The following is a 24075-nucleotide window of genomic DNA, read 5'->3' as shown; positions in this document are numbered from 1 at the left end:
CACCAAAGGAAATGTAATATATATATATATATACATCACATCAGAAACAAGAATTATTATTAAAAAAATTGGGGGGGGGGGGGACGACAAAAAGGGAAAACAAAGTGAAACAAACACATACTTATCAATTTCCAAATGATGTCCAGCAAAGCAAATACCAGAGTACGCCATGGAGGTAAGAAGGAATGAACCAATATGTAAATGAATGGATGGAGTTAGTAATGCTCAAACTGCTGGCGTCTGTACATCCAAGCCGGTTAGCCACTAGCCAGCTCAAAGCCTGTGGTTTAAAAAAAACATCCCAATCAGTATCTCATCAGATACACCTGTAATCTGTGGCCCATCTACCTGATATACCTGTAATCAGGTAATGCAGATCTCTACCAGCCTGTAGCCTGGGGTTAAAAAACCTTCCTCCCAGTGATAAAGAAAACAATTGGCTCGTGTGTATTACACAGAGCCTGTCCACTCAACACTCATCTCCCACCCAGTCCTGCCTCTGGTCACAACTCATTAAAGGTGTTACTGTATAATAAACACAGGGAAATAAACACAGGTGTTGATTGCCACTGAAACCGATGCCATGGATTGATGTGTATGAGTTAAAGGTCGGCTGATTTGTTGAGTGTATTTCACAGAATGGTCAACTTGAGAGTATGGCCAGCTTGAGAGTATAGCCACAAGTTAAGTCGTTAAGCTACAACAAATGCATAACATGGAAGTACATGTATTCAGCCAGGTGTCGTGATTAATGTATACTATACACTATGTATACTTCACAGTTCTTTCCGGGATTACCCATGAGCCACAAAGCATTTGTTTATGACAATCAGCATTGTTTATTTCTTCAAATCAAGTTTTATCATGGGTTGTTTTTTGCCGCAAGCAGTCGGGACTTCACAGAGTTGTCAAGTTGTTAAAAGAAGATTAAAATGTCTTGTAATAAAACCTTTGATTTCACACGTTTGTCAAGTTTTTAAAACTTCCTCCAGATTGGCAATGCAGTTTTCGTCAGAGCGTTAAAGAGGTCGAGATTATGACCATTTGTAACAGTTTGATTTCAAAGTTATCAAGGTTTAACAGCTTTGATTTCACACAGTTGTCAAGATGATAAAACATCCCAACAAATTGGCAATCAGGTTTTCATCCTTGGAGTGCTACAGACGTGCTGATTATAACACTTTGATGTCAGCGTTGACACGGTCTGTAACTTCAGGCATTAGCAATCACTTGCTCTACTACAAATGTGGAAAAACATGATATATATAATATTATGATAAGCTGGTTGATTTTGACAGTTGTCAAGTTTTATAACTAAGTAATTAATAAATACATTCTAAAAACCATTTCTTCTAACAGTTTGATTTCGACACATTGGTCAAGTTTAGAACTGCTGGAGTCTGGCAATCACAAGGTTGTGAAGACAGATGTGAACACACTTTACTATGAACAGAATAACGTGTGTTGTTAAGACAGACTTGAACACACTTTACTATGAACAGAATAACTTGTGTTGAGTTAAATTTCACTGATCTAAGATTTGACAAATCTTTAACGCCACCAGAAAAATAATATTGATTCATTTCAACTTATTTTCATGTTTATATCCAATTAATATTGTAGCACACTGTCCTGGGCACACACCTCGGGTGTCTGGGCTGTCTGTCCAGGACAGTGGGTTAGTGGTTGAGAAAAATAATACCTATATCTTGCCCTTTTACTTTGTAATGGTGAGACAAAACATTACTAACACTATATACATTTTTCTGTTATAAGCAAATACATACATTTTCATTTCAACTTATTTTTGTGCTTATATCCAATTAAGGTTCAAACACGATGTCCTGGACACACACACACCTCTACTATCTGGGCTGTCTGTCAGGCAAATACAAACAGAACTGCATTCTACTGTTATACTATTAACCGTTACTTTAAACAATGTAGAGAATTCTCTGGTGAGCTGCTGTATGTCCTGTCCTAATTAGCACCACAGTGTCTGTGTTATTATGAAAGAGGTCCCAGCTTCCCTGGGTTTAGTTCCACCAATTAAACAACAATGGGGTGAGCAACTTCTTATTTGTGATTAGTAAAAGTCACTAAACGCTGTAACAACAGAGCCTGAAATCCTCTTGTCCAGTGCTCAAGCCACCTGGGTTTGTGTCCCTTGCTGGCTTTGTTCAGTAATTGGTCAGCTTAACTTGGACCATTGGTTCCTTTATGTGTAAAAATAATAATTTTGTCTTATGTCTGCCACTTTTGATGATTATGCAAACAAAACTTAAAGCTGTGCCTAGGGATGTTGCAGAAATGAACACGTCATGGCTTGGATGGTGCAGTGGTTAAATCATTTGTCTAACTGGCTCCCATACAGACTGACTTTTAATAGCCACATTATCAACTTCTCTCTCACTAACCACTGTCCTGACAGACAGCCTACAAAAGTAATGTGTTTCCAAACAGCTTTCTTCAACCTTAATATGTTACAAATGAGGAAATAATTCATTTGCAGATATCATTAATTTTTGTAGATACCATTGAATAATGCAATGTTTTTTTATTTTTCTCTTTGTTTCAATGAGTTCAGAATGTTTTTTATTTATTTAATGATGCACACACTCAACACATTTTGATTGAAAGGAAGCCTGCTGCTATCACACCACAGGCAATACATTTTGATTAGAACAAGGGATCTTTCACCATCCTACATACAGGATAGTACAAACCATGGCCTTTGATACGTAAGATGTGGATCACTTGCTGGAGGGAGAAATAGGCCAATGGGCCTACAAAACGGGATCAATCCTAGACCAAGCAACATTAGGCGAATGCTTACAGGAACTTTCACCCCACTGTTCTACATTCTGCCCCTAACCTTGTATTAGGAACGGGATGTAGCCCAGTGGTATAGTGCTCGCCTGATGCACGATTGATCTAGGATCGATTCCCATCAGTGGGCCCATTGGGCTATTTCTCATTCCAGCCAATGCTCCACAACTGGTGTAACAAAGGCTATCCTGTCTGTGGGATGGTGTATATAAAAGATCCCTTGCTGCTAATCAAATGGGTTGTCATGCCACGACCAGAAGAGGTCAGGCCCTTTATCAGGGCCCTATGGGCAACCTAGGGAGACACCCAGCATCATAGAGGTCTATAATTAATAAGCTACTCTCAATTCACTAATATCAAAACCAATACTAGCTTGGCCATTTACCTTTCGACCGACCATTCAAAATTGAGCCAAATTTCCTGAATCAAAACTGCGCACCCTTTCTCTTTGGCATTAACAGCTCCATTCCAAATTCCATAGCACCACCACCACCCCACCCGCCTGCTACTGATTCAATCGGGCTGCTGGTGCTCCCTTGCACCTGCCAGTGCAGGCGGTCCCTCCTCTCCCCTCCCCCCACCTTTCCTGTCATGGACGGAGGAGCCGGCCAAGGCCGGCTCTTGTGCCCATGACAGGCATGCACTACAACAGCTTGTTCTAAATGTGCATGTAAAACCCTATGACCTGACCTGCCTGCTAATCAAAAAGAGTAGTACATGAAGTGGCAGCAGCGGGTTTCCTCTCAATATCTGTGTGGTCCTTAACCATATGTCTGACGCCATATAACGGTAAATAAAAATGTTTTTGAGTGTGTTGTTAAATAAAACATTTCCTTCCTTCTAACCTAGTATTAAGTATTAAAAAAAACTGAAATTATTAAATCAAAATTAAACAAGGTGGTATTATTAAAAAACAAAACAGTGCAGACATAGCTACAGTGTTTTAATGAAGTTATCTTGTATACCATGACAACCAGTATTCAAGAGGCAAAAATATGATGAACATGAAACAGCATCACTGCAGATAGCTATGGAGCAGACATCATCAATAACGGCACATTCCTGCTTCATGGCTCATCATCTGAAATACCTCTTCAGTCTTCTGACATCAGACATTCCCATAGAACACAAAAACTAATTGCTAGTCCCAGATGATGTATACCTGGCAGTATTTGTAAAAAGAACAATGGAAATAAAACATACACCTCTCTCAGTCTCCGTAGCCGGTAACCAAAAACATTGCATAACTGGGCCATTCTTAGCATATGCATCTACCATTCTCCTTCGTAACCATGATGGTTGTGACTACACGGTAACTAACTAAATACATATAACAATTATGGGAAAGTAGCCAGTTTGTCTGGGGGTGTGATGAGGACAGGGGTTAATTGGTAATTGTTGGAAAGGAAATCAGATGCTGGCACAAGTGCTACTTTTACCATTTAGCAGTAAGAGATTTGTCAATCACCATCGGAATACAAGACATACCACACAAAACAAACATATTCATATATTACTATTATCAGCTGTGGAGCACTAGATATTTTAATCTATAAAGTATTCTGTGTGTGCCCAGGACAGCATGCTTGAAACTTAATTGGATAGAAGCATGAAAATAAGTTGAAATGAAATGTGTCCCTCAATGAACACCCATTCAAATATAGTTCACATACGACAGGTGGGTGTTTAATACAGGTCAGAATGGAATTACCATTCAAATATAGTTCACATACGACAGGTGGGTGTTTAATACAGTTCAGAATGGAATTACCATTCAAATATAGTTCACATACGACAGGTGGGTGTTTAATACAGCTCAGAATGGAATTACCATTCAAATATAGTTCACATACGACAGGTGGGTGTTTAATACAGTTCAGAATGGAATTACCATTCAAATATAGTTCACATACGACAGGTGGGTGTTTAATACAGCTCAGAATGGAATTACCATTCAAATATAGTTCACATACGACAGGTGGGTGTTTAATACAGCTCAGAATGGAATTACCATTCAAATATAGTTCACATACGACAGGTGGGTGTTTAATACAGCTCAGAATGGAATTACCATTCAAATATAGTTCACATACGACAGGTGGGTGTTTAATACAGCTCAGAATGGAATTACCATTCAAATATAGTTCACATACGACAGGTGGGTGTTTAATACAGCTCAGAATGGAATTACCATTCAAATATAGTTCACATACGACAGGTGGGTGTTTAATACAGCTCAGAATGGAATTACCATTCAAATATAGTTCACATACGACAGGTGGGTGTTTAATACAGCTCAGAATGGAATTACCATTCAAATAATCCGTTACCTAGGTAACAATCAGCTGAACTAAATTCCAGTTACCTAAAATTTGAAATATTATTCGTTTGGCTAATGCACCTTCCCCTGGAATAGTTTAAACTATTCACTAACATTGGTGCAGATATCTGGATGTGAACCCAGCAAGTACCAGCTTTGAGGTAGGTGAACCTTAATTATGTTTTTCTTAATGACACCACTAGAGCACATTCATTAATTAATCATCAGCTACAGGATGTCAAACATTTCATACCTCTTACATTCAGAGGAAACCTGCTATGTTTCGGTTAGCAGCAGGGAATCTTTTGTATGCTCTTTCCCACAGACATGACAATCAAACTGAAATTATTTAAAAAAAAAAAAAAAAAATCATGGAGGATTGGAAGGGCTATATATCCTGCCCCTGATGCAGCTAAACTAACCATTAGCCTACTATGGCTGGCAGTGAGATCAATTATTCCAACAGAGTGTGACCACAGCTTGTGGTGCAGGAGATCGGAGGCAGACCAATCTGACTTTCGACACACCTGTCTGTTCCAAGTGACCTGTCCGTAATGATGATCCCCTAATTGGCCGGTTAGTGTAATGTCAGAGCCAGCAATTACTGCTCCCCTACCTCACCCGATCACTTCCAGCAGGCCTGCCAATCGGCATGTATCGCTTTCGCAGACAAACCAACACCAGATGAATAATGTAACACTGCTAATAACCGACAACCAGACCCCCAGTCTCAAAAAGCACCAATTTGTCCATCTAAATAATTCATGGCATAATTAGGAAATGGCCGAGCATTTACCCCTTGAAGAAGCTGGATGGCGTTCCTGACATTTAGGAAAGAATTCCTCAAGAAAACCTGGATAGGTATATGATGAATACACAGACAGGTTCATGTAAGAGTTCTTCACAGTCTTTTGGATACATATTTTATTAATATTTTACAACCACTTTTAGTTTGTCGTTACTGGAGTGCTGGTTTCCTATCAGAATACAAATTACACTTTCTAAAGTGATTACATAGCTGAATGGGGAGGTGTAAAGTCGCCATCACAAGATATTTTTCCAAGCCACTAACCATTAATCTCACACATTGGAAGTGGGAAAGGAGGTGGGGGGAGTACGTGACTGCACCTGCAAACTTTAAAGACAATGAATCGGCCTTCCTCAGATTAAAGGTGAATGAATATAAACTGGCCCCCCACCCCAAGTTGCCGATATCTTCTGATATGTTCCAATGTCTATGAGAGAAAATAAATTATATATCACTGAATATCAGTTACCAAATTTGGAACTTTCTTCTTCTTTTTTCCACCTTATATATATATTAATTTTTGTCTTCTGTATATAGTCAAAATAACACTAACAAAGTCACAAAAAGAACATAGTCATCACACTGTAATGTCATGGTCACATACTGTTTAATATTATCCAAATGAATGTTTCAGGGTTCGAAGTTATTTTATAATCTGTTTTTACTGTCTTCAATATTGGTACCAGTAAAAATTAAGCCAAAAACCCCAAAAAAATCAGTATGTTTAAATTTTGTGAAGGGTCAAGGGGTGCTAAAGTTATATACATACTGTACACACAGGCAGCAACTGATTTAAGAAGCTATTAAAAAGGTTAAAATGTTGAAACATTTTATAACCAAAAACTTTAAATTTACACTTGCAGTAGCAAAAAAACAGAAAGAAGAAATTTCAATCCAGTTACAAAAATGCCAGCCATTTTTGATTTATTATTAACTTTCTACCATCCCTCCCTATCATTAAGAGAACCATTTGGCAGGTTGAAAGGAATGCACAGGTACATTTGCATTTCACAGCTCATCTCCCAGAAGATGCAGTCAGATTGTTGTGACTGGCTCTAGCTCTGGGCCGTACTACCGACACTGCAGCCAGTCTATCCACTTTCACTGTAGCATTAGTGGTGGATACAGGACTTTTCTGGGGGCAGGGGACACTATTTAAAAAGGGTGCCTGCAATATTCAGAGAAGGGGTGCAACATCTAAAAAGGCCACAGACAGTTTTCAGGGTTGAGGTGCAACATTTAAAAAGGAAACCTACAGTATTCAGGGATGAGGTGCAACATTTAAAAAGGCCACCTACAGTTTTCAGGGATACGGTGCACTTAATAACACTTGAAGTATTCAAAAGTGCACAAACATGGATTACATAATAATGCAATCTCACCCTCCAACACCTAGCCACTGGCATAGGAAGCTGAGGACACTTTTCAGATATTTTGCTTTATATTTGCTTTATAATAGTGTAAAAGTATGTAACTATAAAAGTGTGTCCCTCCCCCCACTTTTTGGCACCTTCCTACACCACTGTCAGCTGTCTAAGGTATGACATGTCTCCATCTATAAACAAATACAGATGTTTGGAAGTACTTTTAAATTCATAAACATGGGTGTGCTCCCCCAGCACCCATCCATCCTCCATGGCTCTGCACCTGATTATGGTCAGTGGTGCTCTGCCATAAAGCCAGGCTGGTAGTACAAACAGAACATGTGGCAACCTTTAGCATGTCATAGCCACAGAGATTTATGTGGGCACTGGGAGAGCCAGGGATGCAGAGATGAGCTTCACACATTTGCTGGTTGGTTATATATGGCACAGGTGTACATTTCAGTTCCAGCCCATTCTTTGACTGTTTACTCAGAAAGCAAGCCGTCAAAATTGGCTACTTTTTTCACCTCAGCAGTAACAGAGTGATACAACTTGCTTTCATTTCCCTGTTTCCTGAGTGCTATGTTTTTTTCACCCCACAAGATCCTGTCTGGACTGCCACAGCAGGAAATAGCAAATATAGAGCCACATCTCAGAAGGGAGGCAATTACTCAAGTAGAATCCAACCTGAAAAGGGAGGTAATTATTCATGTTGAGAAAGGATCTGGTTCGAGATGAGAAAAGAACCAATTTTTTGCTACTTTTTTTTCAAAATTCCTTCCATTTTTTTTTTCCTCTCCAGACAGCTTGTTTTATTTATTTTCTTGTCCAAATCACCTCAATTACTGTTTTGGTTGAGAGATCTCCTAAAAATTGTAAATATTGGAAAATCTCTTTGGAAACTTGGCATGGTAAATTTATGACACTTATCTGAATTCCAGTCATAGTTGTCAAAGACATGAATAATAACAGTTAATTCTTAGTAACTTGTACCAGAATATAAATGCAGATGCTTAAAACATTGGTGGAATCAGCCTTGGTGGTATAATGATTAAAGCAATCAGACTTAAGGCTGGTAGGTATCGAGTTCACATTCGGGTACCAGCTCCCACCCAGAGCGAATTTTAATGACTCAGTGGGTAGGTGTAAGACCACTACACCCTCTTCTGTCTTACTAACCACTAACAACTAACTCACTGTCCTGGACTGACAACCCAGATACCTGAGGTATGTGCCCAGGACAGCATGCTTGAACCGTAACTGAATATAAGCATGAAAATAAGACAAATGAAATTAGTTGGTGGCACAAATAAATTCAGCATGAAATGCAAACTGTAATTTTGTCTGAATATTTCCACACAAGTTAGGAATGAGTTATGGGGAGGGGAAGAAATATTTTTGTAGGGGGTTTTTGGTTATTGTTGTTGATATTTTTTTTGGGGGGAGGGGCTGGGAAAGTGTAAATGGGAAGGTATTAAAATGGTATTTATTTTGTTTTAAGATTTTAATGTCACCTGTTTCTGAGCCATTGTAAGTGTTCAACAACTGGCTCTCCCACCCACCCCTTCACCAGTTCCACAGTAAAAGTCTATTGATTTTGTGCTGCAACCCGAGCACCATACTATTAGCCAACTTGTTTTCATATGGCGCCACTCTCCCAGCTCTCCGTGCTTTTCTCCTGCACGCAGACGTGCATGTAAACCTGCCAGGCAGTTGTGTAAATCGGAACATCCATTTATTAGGAAACGAGATAAAGAGCAAATATTTCTATTCATTTCCGATAATAGCACCCTAATACAGTGGGCTTTTTGTCAGATTACCATGTGTAACAAGTAGCCAGAGAGTCGACTCACAATTTGACTCATCTCCTGAAAACATTTTGTCTCAAAATAAACTTTAAGACGTTTCATTGTGAACTGGGCTATGTTAGCAGCTAGCCACATTTTCCTGTAAAGACCACCTAGATGGTGTACACTGAAAACAAAGAATCACGATGGCATCTATATATATAAAAGGTTATAATAGGTTTTTGTTTGTTTTAAAAAGAGAATCATATAGGCCTACCTGAATTGTTCTTAATACAAAGATTGTTAAGAAAGGTGCACCTCGTACAATTTCTACTTTTACATGTGTATTTTTATTGTATATTCCCTTCTAGTATTTAAACATTTATCTTCGTAAATGTGAAACTAAAACAATCTCTAAAAAATCTGCCAAATTTAATTTTTATTACAGCCTAAGAATACTAATTCCAAGTTTATATATATTATGCACATGTTTATAAGAAATCAGCTAAGAATACTAATTTCAAGTTATATATATTATGCACATGTTTGTAAGAAATCAGCTAAGAATAAGAGTTTAGGTTTAAGTCCTCATGCAATGCTTTGAAAACAAAATTACACTGCCCACAAGGCAATCATCTAAATAAATATATTTTATAAATATCTGTTTGATGTGTTTTGATAAATTGACACTAATCAGCCTGTGGGCTATTTATGATATCTTATCACTTGACAAGACAAAAGGATTACACCCATGTCACAAAGTAACAAATTGATACTTCATCCCTTATCCTTTATATCTACAGTCAAAGCTACTACAGGCCCCAGTAGCCTGTCCACAGGGGACACTTTCACTACAGGGATCTCTTATCTTATAGATAAAGGGGCTTGCTTTGTATAACACACAACTTGTCAACAGATGCATCTTCAATACAGGATCCGTGTGCATTTGTCTTGTAAATCAAATTGTCCATCTACTCATCTTTCCATCTACCCACCCAATCCATTCATTCATTCACCCATCCTTCCATCCATCTATCGATCTATACAACCATCCATCCATCCATCCATCCATCCACCCATCCATCCATCCAACCAACCATTACTCATCTATCCACCCATTCATCCATCCATCCATCCATCCATCCATCTATACACCCATCCATCCATCCATCCATCCATCGTTTCACCCACCCAAACCCACCCATTCATCCATCCTCTCACCCACCCACCAAACCAAGATTACAACAGTGGTTTGGATGATAGCCAACCGTTTTTTTTAATGGATGGCATTCCCTGAAAATGATGTTACAAATTAGCAAAAGGCAATCACTATTATCCATGCAACATTACCCACGAAGAGGCGCTGATTCAAGCATGAACAATGAAATCCTCAAAAATAGCACAGACACACACGAAATCAAGCCCAAGACTCCAACTACCACTACTGCTTAACTTCTCCAACAGGTCATAAGCTTTTCACGCTCACTTGACTTCTCCCATTGTAAAACCTAATCCCAAGTTGCAACAGTCAGGCCTGAAATTACCGTCCCCGGTGAAGGAACATGCGGACATAGACGTTATGACACTAAGCATACAGGTAAGCATACAGGTATTCATGGATACAGGTAATCGTAGCCACCCTGACAATGCCAGCTGGCTGGCCGGCTGGGACACCTGAGTTCTGCTGGCAGGTAAAGGTAATCACATCTATTAAAGGCTGACAAATGATACACCTGTTCTTACCATGTAAACAAGCTATGTCTGGACATATAGAAGCGGATACCGTAAAACCGTGAAATGTCTGTACATGTTGTTAAGAATATATGAAAATGTACAGTCTGTAGTAATGGCATGCCAAAATATAATGGTTTTCAGATGAATAATAGCAAAAATAAAATATTTTGTCAAACACGTTATAAATCAAAAAAACTATTACACAGGATATTGTTATTTTTTAATCTTCAAATGTTTTAATATTATAAATATAAAATTAGATTATCTACATGTACAAATATACCTGTACCTGTAAATGCATATAAAATTTAGTTACATGTATACAAGTTATATAATATTATGTTTTCAATATGCATGTTCTCCCCATTTAACTTCAGTCTAATAGTTGCCATTAAAAAGCTGTCTGCCATGAAATAATCAGTCAAACAGTAGACTAGTTCTGTGGATATAGTTCCGAATTTTGGTCAACCAAATGGGAAGATAACTGTGATCTGTGGTCATAATTATCTTCTCATTCGGTTGAAAAGTTACATTTTCAAAACAGAAAACTCCTCACTGTTAATGACTTCTTATCATCAGCAACTGTACATCAGAAATATTTTGATATAATTGGTTGTAAAATAAAAAGAGTACTAATCTTTTTGTTTGTTAGATCTGCACATTGTCATACTAATGCCTGTTTGATGTTATTGAATGCAAAACAATGGGAACCAGTTTGGTTCCTACAACAAAAACACAAGTACTGAATGCAGCAAAAATCCACTCTTAATTGATGTTAGAACATTTACATACAGATAAGGTACGTGAACACCCGAAGACCACCTGTTTAATTCTTCAATTAACATGGGAACCAGTGATATTCTTCACAACATCCCTGGACTGTGGTCAAGCACTTCAGCCAGTAAGGTCTGGCTGTGTCCACATGTTAGTAATGGCACCAGGCTGGTCAGCACATGTAAAAGGCACCTCTCAGTGACACCAAGTAAACATTTGTGTTAATCATTTTCACACCATATGGCCTGTATTAATTGAAATGTAGGTGCCTATTGTTACTATATGGCTGTTTGTCTTTCCAACAAACCGTGTTTACCCTTTCCAATTTTATTTCTCTAAGAGCCTCAGTTTGTATTCCACTGCAATCAGAACTTTGTGCCCCAGGATTAATGGGCTCATTCCTGTAACAAAATACCAGTATCACATTTGCTAATGGTTACACTGCAGGCTGATGTCCTTTGACATTCCATGACGTCTAGTCGTTACATTGATTCTAACACAATGAATGAATGAATACACAAATGTTTAACAACACCCCAGCACAAAAATAGACATGGGCTATTGGGTGTCAAATAAAGGCAACAATCAGGGGTGGGAATTGGTGAACTGTAAAAAAGAGGTAATCTAGAGGGGTCCTGGAAATTTTTGAAATCCTAGGTTGACATCTGTGCTATCTGACACATTTTGGAAGAAAGGACGATTAAAATGTGAGGAAATGCAATGTTCCACTAGAGAAAAACAGCTGATCCGAGGAGAATTCCCACCCCTGAACAATCCCATTATTGTTTGTGGTTACAAAAAGCTCAGACCATTACGGCAATCCCACATTTCTTTGGGGTTATACCAAAGATTACCAAGCTAATCCCATGTTTACTTGTAGTTACATTGATATCACTATTGGTATTACAACAATCCAGTTTGATTGTGGTTATATTAACGATAAACTATTAAGACAATCCCATGTTTGCATTTGGTTACATTAATTTAAGTCTATTAAGACAATCCCACGTTTGCATTTGGTTACATTAATTTAAGTCTATTAAGACAATCCCACGTTTGTATTTGGTTACATTAATTTAAGTGTATTAAGACAATTCCACGTTTGCATTTGGTTACATTAATTTAAGTCTATTAAGACAATCCCACGTTTGCTTTTGGTTACATTAATTTAAGTCTATTAAGACAATCCCATGTTTGCATTTGGTTACATTAATTTAAGTCTATTAAAACAATCCCAAGTTTGTTTTGGTTACATTAATTTAAGTCTATTAAGACAATCCCACGTTTGCTTTTGGTTACATTAATTTAAGTCTATTAAAACAATCCCACGTTTGCATTTGGTTACATTAATTTAAGTCTATTAAGACAATCCCACGTTTGCATTTGGTTACATTAATTTAAGTCTATTAAAACAATCCCATGTTTGCTTTTGGTTACATTAATTTAAGTCTATTAAGACAATCCCACGTTTGCTTTTGCAGGGTTAGCTCTGGCACTCGCCAAATTGTCCAATTGCAAATTTTTAAAACAATTGGCTAATTTTATTTTAATTTGGTGAAAGAATTTTAAGTATTAATTGATATTTTGTTATAAAATACCTGGGTATCTATAAAATTTGGAAGTTTAATATATAATTTGGCACCATTTTTTGTTGATCCAAAGCTAGCCCTGCTTTTGGTTACATAAACCTTAGACTATTAAGACATTTCCATGCTTCTGGTTGCACTAATATCTGACACTTGGACAATCCTACGTTTGGTTGTGGTTAAACTGTTCTGTGACTACCAAGATACAATGTCATGTTTTGTTTGATGTTACACTAACTGAAAGTACTTGGATAATCCCATTTATTTGTGGTTATCTAATCTCTTTGATATAGTCACACTATATAGTAAGACTAACAATCTTCTTTCATTTCAACTTATTTTCGTGCTTATATCCAATTAAGGTTCAAGCACGCTGTCCTGGGCACACACTTTATCTATCTGGGCTGTCTGTCCAGGACAGTGGGTTAGTTGTTAGTTGGTTAGTGGTTAGTGACCGAGAAGAGTGTGTAGTGGCCTTACACCTACCCAGTGAGCCTTTAAGAACTCACTCTGGGTTGGAGCTGGTACCGGGCTGTGAACCCTGTACCTACCAGCCTCTAGTCTGATGGATTAACCACTGTGCCACCGAGGCTGGTAATGATCTCCTAGTGATTGTTTCCTCTGTAACACCAGAACACTAACTGAAACTACTTAGATAATCTCATTTATTTATGGTTATTTAATCTGTTTGATTTGGTTACACTATATAGTAACACTACCGATGTCCTAGTGATTATGTTTCTTCTGTAACACCAGTACACCCTATCCTATGGGTTTAGTTTCCGTGTGTATACCTAATGACAGTTGAATGTGTTTTACAGTGGTTCTGGACCAGAGAAACCATTCAGCACACCAATCAGCATGTACTTTACCTTTCACCGGGTGAATCAATCACGGTGTCATGTCTACTGACTCCTCGTTTACTGCCTCCTTGCAGTGAAAACCAAGCTGGCTGTTTATCGGGAACTCCACCAACTACCTGATGGATGCTTTTTTGCTTACCACTACCTCACTATTAAGTTTGTTCTAGCAGGTGAGACAAAACCTCAGAGAGAAGAAGAAGAAGTTTGTTTTGTTTAACAACACCACTGGAGCACATTGATTAATTAATTACTGTCAAACATTCTGACTCATAGTCATTGGAGGAAACCTGCTACATCTTTCCTAATGCAGCAAGGGATCTTTTATATGCACTTTTCCACAGACAGGAAAGCACATACCACAGTCTTTGTCCAGTTGTGGTGCACTGGTTGCAATGAGAAAAAACACAATCAGCTCAATGGATCCACCAAGTTGGTTTGATCCTGCAATGCAAGCACCTCAAGCGAGCACTCAACCGACTGCGCTAAATCCCACCCCTACCTCACAGAGATGCATGACAATGTTGGTAGTTTACAGCTTAAAACAGGTAGTACTATCAGGTTTATCAATTGGTAACATGGATATATAGGCCATTAAGATTCCAGACAGGTGGGTGCCAGGTTTAGATCCCAGTACCCTGTGTACTGTGTGAATCCCACAGTGAGTACACAGCTCAGAGGGGAGTGTTACAGGATATAGTGCAGTGGTAGAGTGCTCGCCTGATGTGCACTGGGTTGTAGAATCAATTGCCTGTGTCATAAATGACACCCTAATCCTAAAAACAAAATGACTTGTTTCTCTCAAATTTTCTCTTTTGACCAAAAGTCGACATAACTGTCCGAGACGAAACAGATACATGTATGATGTAAAACCTGCTGAAATGTCAGTAACCAAATATTCCTTTCTCTGTCTGTGGGCAAGTGTACAACCTTTGACTTCTGTGTCCTCGATATTGAAGGTGTGTGCCCAGGACAGTATCCTTGAACCTGAACTGGAAATAAGCTTGGAAATATATTACTTCTAAAGCTGATACACTAGACCAGAGTTTCTGTGATAAAGTAAACTGGTTATTGTTCCCAAAATACCCATAAAAACTATTATGGCATTCTGCACACCTTATAAAATCTCTTGGGGATATGACTTGACTGCAATAAGTAATTTGAATTATTAGGCTGAATATAGTCCAATATTAGCTTGGTATAACTAATGATTTTGCCAGCAATTCTTATTTGTATCTAAACAGCAATGAATCAAATTACATATATTCATTATCAGATATGACAATAGCTCAGTGAAAATTCCATTGGTTTTAAAGGGACTGTCCTGAGTCCTTTGCCATTTTTAAGATATTGTGACTAGGAGACGATTTAATGACAAAAATTTAAAATTAAATATATTTTTTTAATAAAATATCAGTGGCTGTATATGTGTTTCTGATCATCCTAGTGTTAGTAGTAAATCAAACCTCATTTTATATCCTAATATATATATATTAATCATATGTAAATTATTAGGAGACCAAATCCAGTTTGCCAACATTAGGATGGTCAGAAACAAATTGAATATACAGAAAAGAAACTATATTCAGTATGTAATTTTGGAAGTTAAAATATTTTATTAGTTGAAAACATCTTAAAATGGAAGGAAACTAAGGACAGAGACATCTTAAAATGGAAGGAAACTAAGGACAGAGACATCTTAAAATGGAAGGAAACTAACGACAGAAACATCTTAAAATGGAAGGAAACTAAGGACAGAAACATCTTAAAATGGAAGGAAACTAACGACAGAAACATCTTAAAATGGAAGGAAACTAGGGACAGTCCCTTTAATTAAGAAGTTAAGAAATGTAGGGCTCTGTTAGTTCTTTGGTAAGTGACCATCTGGAAATACAGAGTATTGTAGACATTGTTCTCCATATAAGCATACCAAAATCCATGGTATGTACCATTCCACCTAATACTACAAGATAATGGTAGTAAATACAGTTATATTAGATAAAGTAGATGTCTTTACTTACAGCATACAGACGTTTGTCTGTCGACAGTACATGGCAGATATCCTCCTACATGCTACATGTATGATTTGGGTTAATATGAAAACAAACAGGAAGATGCATCACCTTGTAGGTGTGACTGTCACTAGTTCACAGTGTATACATCCGTCCGGTATATTTTAATGGTAGATCCACACCTACATAGTTCATGAAAACTGTCCACCACAGTCCAACACCTTCAATAAACACTTAATGTCTTAACAGAAATGTCCATGTGTTGTCTAGAAAATAGTTTTAAAAAAAAAAATTCAAATAGACACAGAGCAGTGAAAATATTAAAAGCGTTTTCCTGACAGCATATTAAAACATGTGCACATCATGCCTGTATCCAAACTAAAATAAGGTGTTCAAATGTTAATCTTGGCCTCCTCAGCAATATTTATGAGTCTGTGCGAAGAAATGGTGTGAAAGTTTGGCAGTTTAATGTCTCAATAAACTGAGATCTTGAGACTTCTGACACGACACCCCTTGTCTTTGACAACAAGCCATTACGTCGTCCTCCCTCTGACCAGCCAACACTGAGCATTTCTCCTGACACAGTGGGATCTCGATTATAATATCTGACAGAATAAAAGTATCAATATTTACATCACAAATGGCATTTTTGCCTCTGTTGGTATTTAAATTGCTGTATGCGAGGAAGATAATGACTGCCGAGAGAAGCTACATAATAACAGTGTATGTCTCTATGAGACCGGTCATAAAACCCTGGAGGCGATCAAACTCCAATAAAACTAAGCCGGACAGATGTAGATTCACAGTGGCAGTCCTCAGCAGGTCGTACACACACAGAATGTCAGCCGACCGGTGTCACGGTTGTCTAGATGTCAGCTTCTTCATAAACAAAAACACTACTACAATAACACAGAAAACTACAATAACACAAAACACAACAAAATGACATAAAACTACAATAAAAATAACACAAAACACACCTGCAATAAAACAAAACACAAGAAAAATAACAAAAACAAGAAAAATAACAAAACACAAGAGAAATAACCAAAAGAAAACACAACTACAATAAAACAAAACACAATTACAAAACACAAGAGAAATAACCAAAAGAAAACACAACTACAATAAAACAAAACACAATTACAAAACACAAGAGAAATAACCAAAAGAAAACACAACTACAATAAAACAAAACACAATTACAAAACACATTGAAAACAGTTAACACCTATTAACAAATGAAAAGTAAAAAATACAAAAGTAATCCCTCCCCCCCCCCCCCCCCAAAGGTGCAAAAACTTTCAAACACTAATAATATATTAAACAAAATTAGTACAACCCACTCCCCCCACAAAAAACAATGTGTAAAAAGTTAATATAAATGATCCCTTGCTGTTAATTGATAATAGTACCTTATGTGGTGGCATGTTTTCTGGTTCAATCTTTAGATACAATAATGTGCAGGGGTGTCATTGAACAAGAACGAAACAATATCTAAATAAACATTATAAAAAGACCAGAACAATCATACAATCTCAGAACTACAATACATGTACATAACCAACAGGTTGGTCCACTATACATGTACATAACCCACTATACATGTACATAACCAACAGGTTGGCCCACTATACATGTACATAACCCACAATACATGTACATAACCAACAGGTTGGTCCACTATACATGTAAGTTTATCAAGTATGTGTATTTGTCTATTCTCAGAACCACAATACATGTACATAACCAACAGGTTGGCCCACTATACATGTACATAACCCCACTATACATGTACATAACCCACTATACATGTACATAACCAACAGGTTGGCCCACTATACATGTAAGTTTATCAAGTATGTGTATTTGTCTATTCTCAGAACCACAATACATGTACATAACCAACAGGTTGGCCCACTATACATGTACATAACCCACTATACATGTACATAACCAACAGGTTGGCCCACTATACATGTAAGTTTATCAAGTATGTGTATGTGTATTTGTCTATTCTCAGAACCACAATACATGTACATAACCAACAGGTTGGCCCACTATACATGTAAGTTTATCAAGTATGTTTATGTGTATTTGTTTATTCTCAGAACTACCACACATAACCAACAGGTTGGCCCACTATACATGTAAGTTTATCAAGTATGTGTATGTGTATTTGTATTCTCAGAACCACAATACATGTACATAACCAACAGGTTGGCCCACTATACATGTAAGTTTATCAAGCATGTGTATGTGTATTTGTCTATTCTCAGAACCACAATACATGTACATAACCAACAGGTTGGCCCACTATACATGTAAGTTTATCAAGCATGTTTATGTGTATTTGTCTATTCTCAGAACTACCACACATAATCAACAGGTTGGCCCACTATACATGTAAGTTTATGAAGTACCTGTATGTGTATTTCTCTATTGCCTGTATATTGCTCATTATCCCACCTTCACAGCAGGTTTGCTTGTGTGCTTACTATCATGCTGTCAAATCTTGTCAAAAAGGAAGATTGGAGAAATGTTTTCCCCGATAAGCCACACAAATATTATCTGAAAGTTGGCAAGGCCTGGTGGTGTTGATAAACAATGGAAGGTATCTGTATGGAAGATAGTACTCTGACCACACAGATGGAGGTACGGTCTGAAAGGGTAATTTTGCAGATGTGTCTGACCCATACTGTATTATTTTAAAACTCACTTGCTCAAAGGCAAGTGTGATTTGCATTCTTACTTGCCCATGGACAAGTGAGTTTTAAAATAATTTTTCAATCCGTGCAGTCAAAACAAACAAAACAACAAATGTTAACTATATTAAGCATGCAGCTACCTGCTTTAGCAGACCAGGGACCTAACTCACTAAACTCTCGTAACTTTGCGATCTCGTAGTGCAATGCTAAAAGAATTGCAAAGAAGATGCTTTATTATCTAGCAGAGCCTAAGAGACCTTTGTGAATTAGGCTCCAGGTCACTTGCTTATAAAATGTTAAACGTCCAGAATGTTTTAAACTAGAGCACTTTATTCTTTTGATACTTGGTCTAGCAAAGAAAGGAAATGAATGTTTGGTTAATGAAACAAAGCATTTTAAACAACAGCTGCTATTTAACATTTTAGAAATGTGTATTGATATCTGAACCAAATGTCTCCTGCATGTGCAACTTTGTCATATCACGGTCTAACATGTCTGGTCGTTTTGACACAAGGTCAACAAGAGAAGAAACCTACTACAGCCACACAGGTTACTCTTTCTAAAAAGCAACAAGGGATCTTCAATATTCACTTTCCATTAGGCAGAACAATATGTATGCCTTTGGTGTATCAGTGATGGGTACTTGCAGTATGTACTGTCCTGAAGGGAAATATCAAATATCACTTGCTGCTGTTTAGTAGGAGTACCCAAAGTGGCAGCAGGTATTTTCCCTATCTCATTCTAGACCAAGTGTCAAAATAACAATATGTCTGCTTCTTCTTCTTCTGCATTCAGTTCCTTGAATTCAAGTTGTGAGTTTTACTGCCTCCATGAACTCCACAGTCAACAGCAGGTCGTCTCTTTCACCTCATGTCAGCAAAAGGCCATAGTTTAAAATGTGCTGAGGTGTCATTACACAAATATTCCTTTCCTTTCAAATCTAAACCTAGATCTACGCATCGATCCAGCTGGTTAAATCCCACGTAATAACAAATATGACTTTCAACTCGTATTAGTGGCATTCCGACTAAAGAATGAGGAATCTCATAATAGAAGGCAAACTTTGCTAAACCATCACACAAATACCAAACAGATGTCTTCACCTGCTTCTAAGAGAGAAAAGAAAAACACAAATACGGCAAAAAGCACGGAAATGTTTTGATTGTTGTGAAAACAGGTACGATCATAGCCACTCCACGGCACACCCTCCCACAGACAAGGTGTTTTGATACCTCACTAATGGTACGTGGCTTCCAGATGCAATGGGGAACACAACAAAACCATTGTGGGCTACATGTAGGTTTGAAATCAGACTGGCAATCGCTAGGTTTGAAATCAGACTGGCAATCGCTAGGTTTGAAATCAGACTGGCAATCGCTAGGTTTGAAATCAGACTGGCAATCTCTAGGTTTGAAATCAGACTGGCAATCGCTAGGTTTGAAATCAGACTGGCAATCACTAGGTTTGAAATCAGACTGGCAATCGCTAGGTTTGAAATCAGACTGGCAATCGCTAGGTTTGAAATCAGACTGGCAATCGCTAGGTTTGAAATCAGACTGGCAATCGCTAGGTTTGAAATCAGACTTGAAATTAGACTGGCAATCGCTAGGTTTGAAATCAGACTGGCAATCGCTACTCAAGTAAGAGTTACTTCCACTTGTAAAGCAGCTGAATCCTGGGCAGGGGACATACAACGTAGAAGAATGTAGCATTGTAGTTACAATCAACTCATACTCAAATCAAAGAAGAAAAATAGTTCAAAAGTCTTCCTGGGGCCTAATTGCAAAGCTCTCTAAGGCTCTCTAAAACTACACGAAATCATCATTGCAAGTCTTTAAAAGTTGTTTAAAGTTGTTTTGTTGAACAACACTACTAGAGCACATTAATTTATTATCATCAGCTATTGGATGTCAAACATTTGGTAATTTCGACATATAGTCTTAGAGGAAACCCACTACATTTTTCCATCAATAGCAAGGGATCTTTTATATGCACCATCCCACAGACAGGATAGCACATACCATGGCCTTTGATATACCAGCTGTGGTGCATTGGCTGGAATGAAAAATAGCCTAATGGGCCCACCAACAGGCATTGATTCCAGACTGACTGCACATCAAGTGGGCACTTTACCACTGGGCTACGTCCTGCCCCTGTAAGTAAATATGCAGTGCACCATGATATGGCAAAGTTGCAAGAGCAGGGAACACTTTGTTCAGACATTGATACCCAATTCTAAAATGTTCAATAGTAGCTGCTATTCAATTTTTAAGTGATCAACTGTCACTAATCAAAATTTAAAAATAAAATGTTCCCTGAAAACTTTACAGAATTAAGTCCATCAAGCAATTGACTACCGTTTTAATGGTCATAACCAATTGCTGTACAAAGACAAGAAATGCTTTTCTAATGATACCTCAGCAGCTTAATTGTTAATCAGCATCTACCAGGAAAGGAAAGGAATGTTTGCTTAACGACACCTCAACACATTTTAAAGTACGGTTATTTGTTGTCCAACATATCTTTATTTTTACACTTGACCTACAGAGAAAAGTAATCTGCTGCTCCACACAGGCTACTCCTACTAAAAAGGTGCAAAGGATCTTTTATTTGCCTCTGATGTTCCGATTGTGGGTCATTGGTTGGGACAAGATAAAGTCATGTCCATAAGGACAATCGATTGTACCACCCATCGCACCTCAGGCGAGTACTCTACCTCTACAATTCATCCTGCCCCCAGTATGTAGTATATGTCAAACCAGAAACAAAGCAAAGGTAAGAATATTATTAATTAAATGCTAAATTTTCATCATTTTTTTTTTTATATGGGGAAGGGCCAATAACATAAAACTGGAAGTGAGTTTTTATCTTCAGGGTGGGCAAGATGAAAATGTAGGATTTATTTTATAATGGCCTAGCACAATGCCATAACAAAGTTTATTTTCCTGATTAACAGATGGTCTTTTATGTGCACTTCTCCACATACCATGTACTTCAAATATTGGGCAAACGATCTTAAAGCATTCATCATCTATTGCAATAGTGGCCAAAACTGAATGTTTTACAAAGTCCAGTGACAAGACCTGTAGTTTAATAATGGCTTTGTTGGTGACCAGTTATTATCAGTTGACCCAGGCAAGGAGTGTAACTACACCTGTACACCTGTTCATCATTTATAGACAATGCGTAGGAAGTCCATAAACAGGTTATAAATACAGGCACAAGTACATCCTTCCATTTATAAAACAAACAACAAAACACAGACTTTATAGCTATTATAATAACTTCCACAGGCAATTAACTTTTAGTAGGATCATCAACGGTCCACCACAGGGTACAGATGTCCCTGACACAGTAAAGTTCTTCAAAACATCATTAACCATCACCAGAACACTGCAGTGACCAAGGAGCCAACTCAGACAGATGAAGAATCTCAAGCAAGAAACAACAGGATTTATTTAAAACTTTACTGCTTGTACAGTGAGTGTAATGACCATCAGAACAAACTGTTGCTCTTTGAAGATTCTCCCCGCAGAAAGAATGCCACAACGAGCTATATTTATTTGAGTATCTCTCCCAGTGTGGATGTAGAGATCTTTTATCAATGAGTTAAGTCTCTCAAGAAGCCTGTATATAGATAGATACATGTAACAACGGAGGCAAAAGGTCAACAATCCAGTTCAGATGTTTACCTTCAAATCGGTTACATCAGATGTCGACCAAGAATGTAGTTTAATTTGCTAGATACCTACAAAATAAGTGCAACAGACCACATGGCTTTTCTATGATTTGATGAAGCTATTGGACATGTAACTTGAAGTATGAAATCTAGGGTTTGGTTTAATAGCTGGGTGGATGACTAGATGATGGATGGATGGACGATGGATGGATGGTGTTGGTTTGGTTTGGTTTGGTTTTGTTTTGTTTTGATTGTTATCTCAAGTTAACATTTTAACAATTGTAGAAAAATACCTCTAAGCATCAAAATGCAACAATTGCCATTGTCAGAGGAAATTGCTACATTATTAAATACAATTTCAAAAGCACGAGTTAGCCAGTGGTGGACTTCAAGGTTGTCAGAAACATCTTCCAGACCATATCATGTGACTATCTTAAAGGATATTCATAATGAGCAGTACCAGGATCCATTACAGAGGGTTTACCATTCCCAAACACAACAAGATACCAACTAATGAACAGTACAGTATCCATGAGCCAACACAGAAGGGTCTATTTGGGAACCCAACACGTAAACCGGTGAAGGGACCAGAACCTGCGATCATCCAGTATGCTTCACAAGTACTAGCTCTAATTACAGAACTAAATTTATTATGCCTCACCCTTGAAGTTTTTTTCATACATACATGTAACTGATATGAACTGTGAATATTTTCACATTGTGTTGAGGACTCAGTGTTAGTGAGTCAGACTGAATTAATCTGAATCTTACATTGTCTATCTTATAGGAAGGAAATGTTTTATTTAACGAAAAACACAACACATTTTATTTATGGTTACCATATATGGCGTCAGATATATGGTTACGGACCACACAGATATTGAGAGAGGAAATCCACTGTTGCCACTTCATGGGCTACTCTTTTCTGTCTAACTTATAGAGAAAAACTTGGATGATGGCACTGCTGTCACATTAGTTTTGTTTAATCAGAATTTAATATGTTGGCATTAATTTTCTTTATGCATAATAATATGACATTTTTAAATACTTTTCAGACACAAATAATTAATCCTTCCCTACATTTCATAAACATACATGTAATATTATACAGGTTAACATTATGAATATAAAATTGAAACATTATATATTGATAATAATTAATAGAACAAACAAATACCAGTACCTAAAAGTTCAGATGTTTTCTATTAAAAGGAAATAGAAAAAAATGCAAACTTCATTGTTAGGGTTTAAAGACAATTTTAACAAACCAATATAAGTAAACATGTCCATGCACAATACATTTAGTTTTTACCTTGGTGGCTTGGTACATACACAGTTGACTCCTGAAATCATCTCAATGTTGTTTTTCTCTCAATTCAGATGACACAAAATCTTATACAGCACGAGTCCAGAAAATATTGAAGATGTCTTGGACTGCTTAAACTTCAAAATATCTCATAGCTTAATTACATTTTAACACCAGAAATCAACTCCTCTGCTAAAACTTCAAAGTATTTGATCACAGACTTAAGCAGGTACTTAAGATTTTTCTCAGAAACCAACGTCAGTTTTTTATCTATGGCATGAACCCAAGTCCATCCTCATCCTAATCCT

General features: G+C 37.5%; 1 protein-coding gene across 2 annotated transcripts in view; it reads right to left on the bottom strand.

The window, feature by feature from the left end:
- The window catches only part of LOC121367492 (prickle planar cell polarity protein 3-like), a 155843-nt gene that overhangs the window by 49437 nt on the left and 82331 nt on the right, over positions 1 to 24075 (bottom strand). Inside the window, exon 1 of one of the 2 annotated variants that reach the window (XM_041491695.1) lies at positions 122 to 342. The exons of the other annotated variant lie outside the window; for it this stretch is intronic. Within the exon in view, the coding sequence (XP_041347629.1) occupies positions 122 to 171 (50 nt within the window). The 5' untranslated portion in view covers positions 172 to 342. Of the gene's footprint in view, positions 1 to 121; positions 343 to 24075 lie in introns of those variants that run through there. 2 annotated transcript variants of the gene reach the window in all.

This window comes from Gigantopelta aegis, chromosome 3 (assembly GCF_016097555.1).
Source record: "Gigantopelta aegis isolate Gae_Host chromosome 3, Gae_host_genome, whole genome shotgun sequence".
Taxonomy (NCBI): domain Eukaryota; kingdom Metazoa; phylum Mollusca; class Gastropoda; order Neomphalida; family Peltospiridae; genus Gigantopelta; species Gigantopelta aegis.
This window is presented reverse-complemented; position numbering and strand designations above follow the sequence as displayed.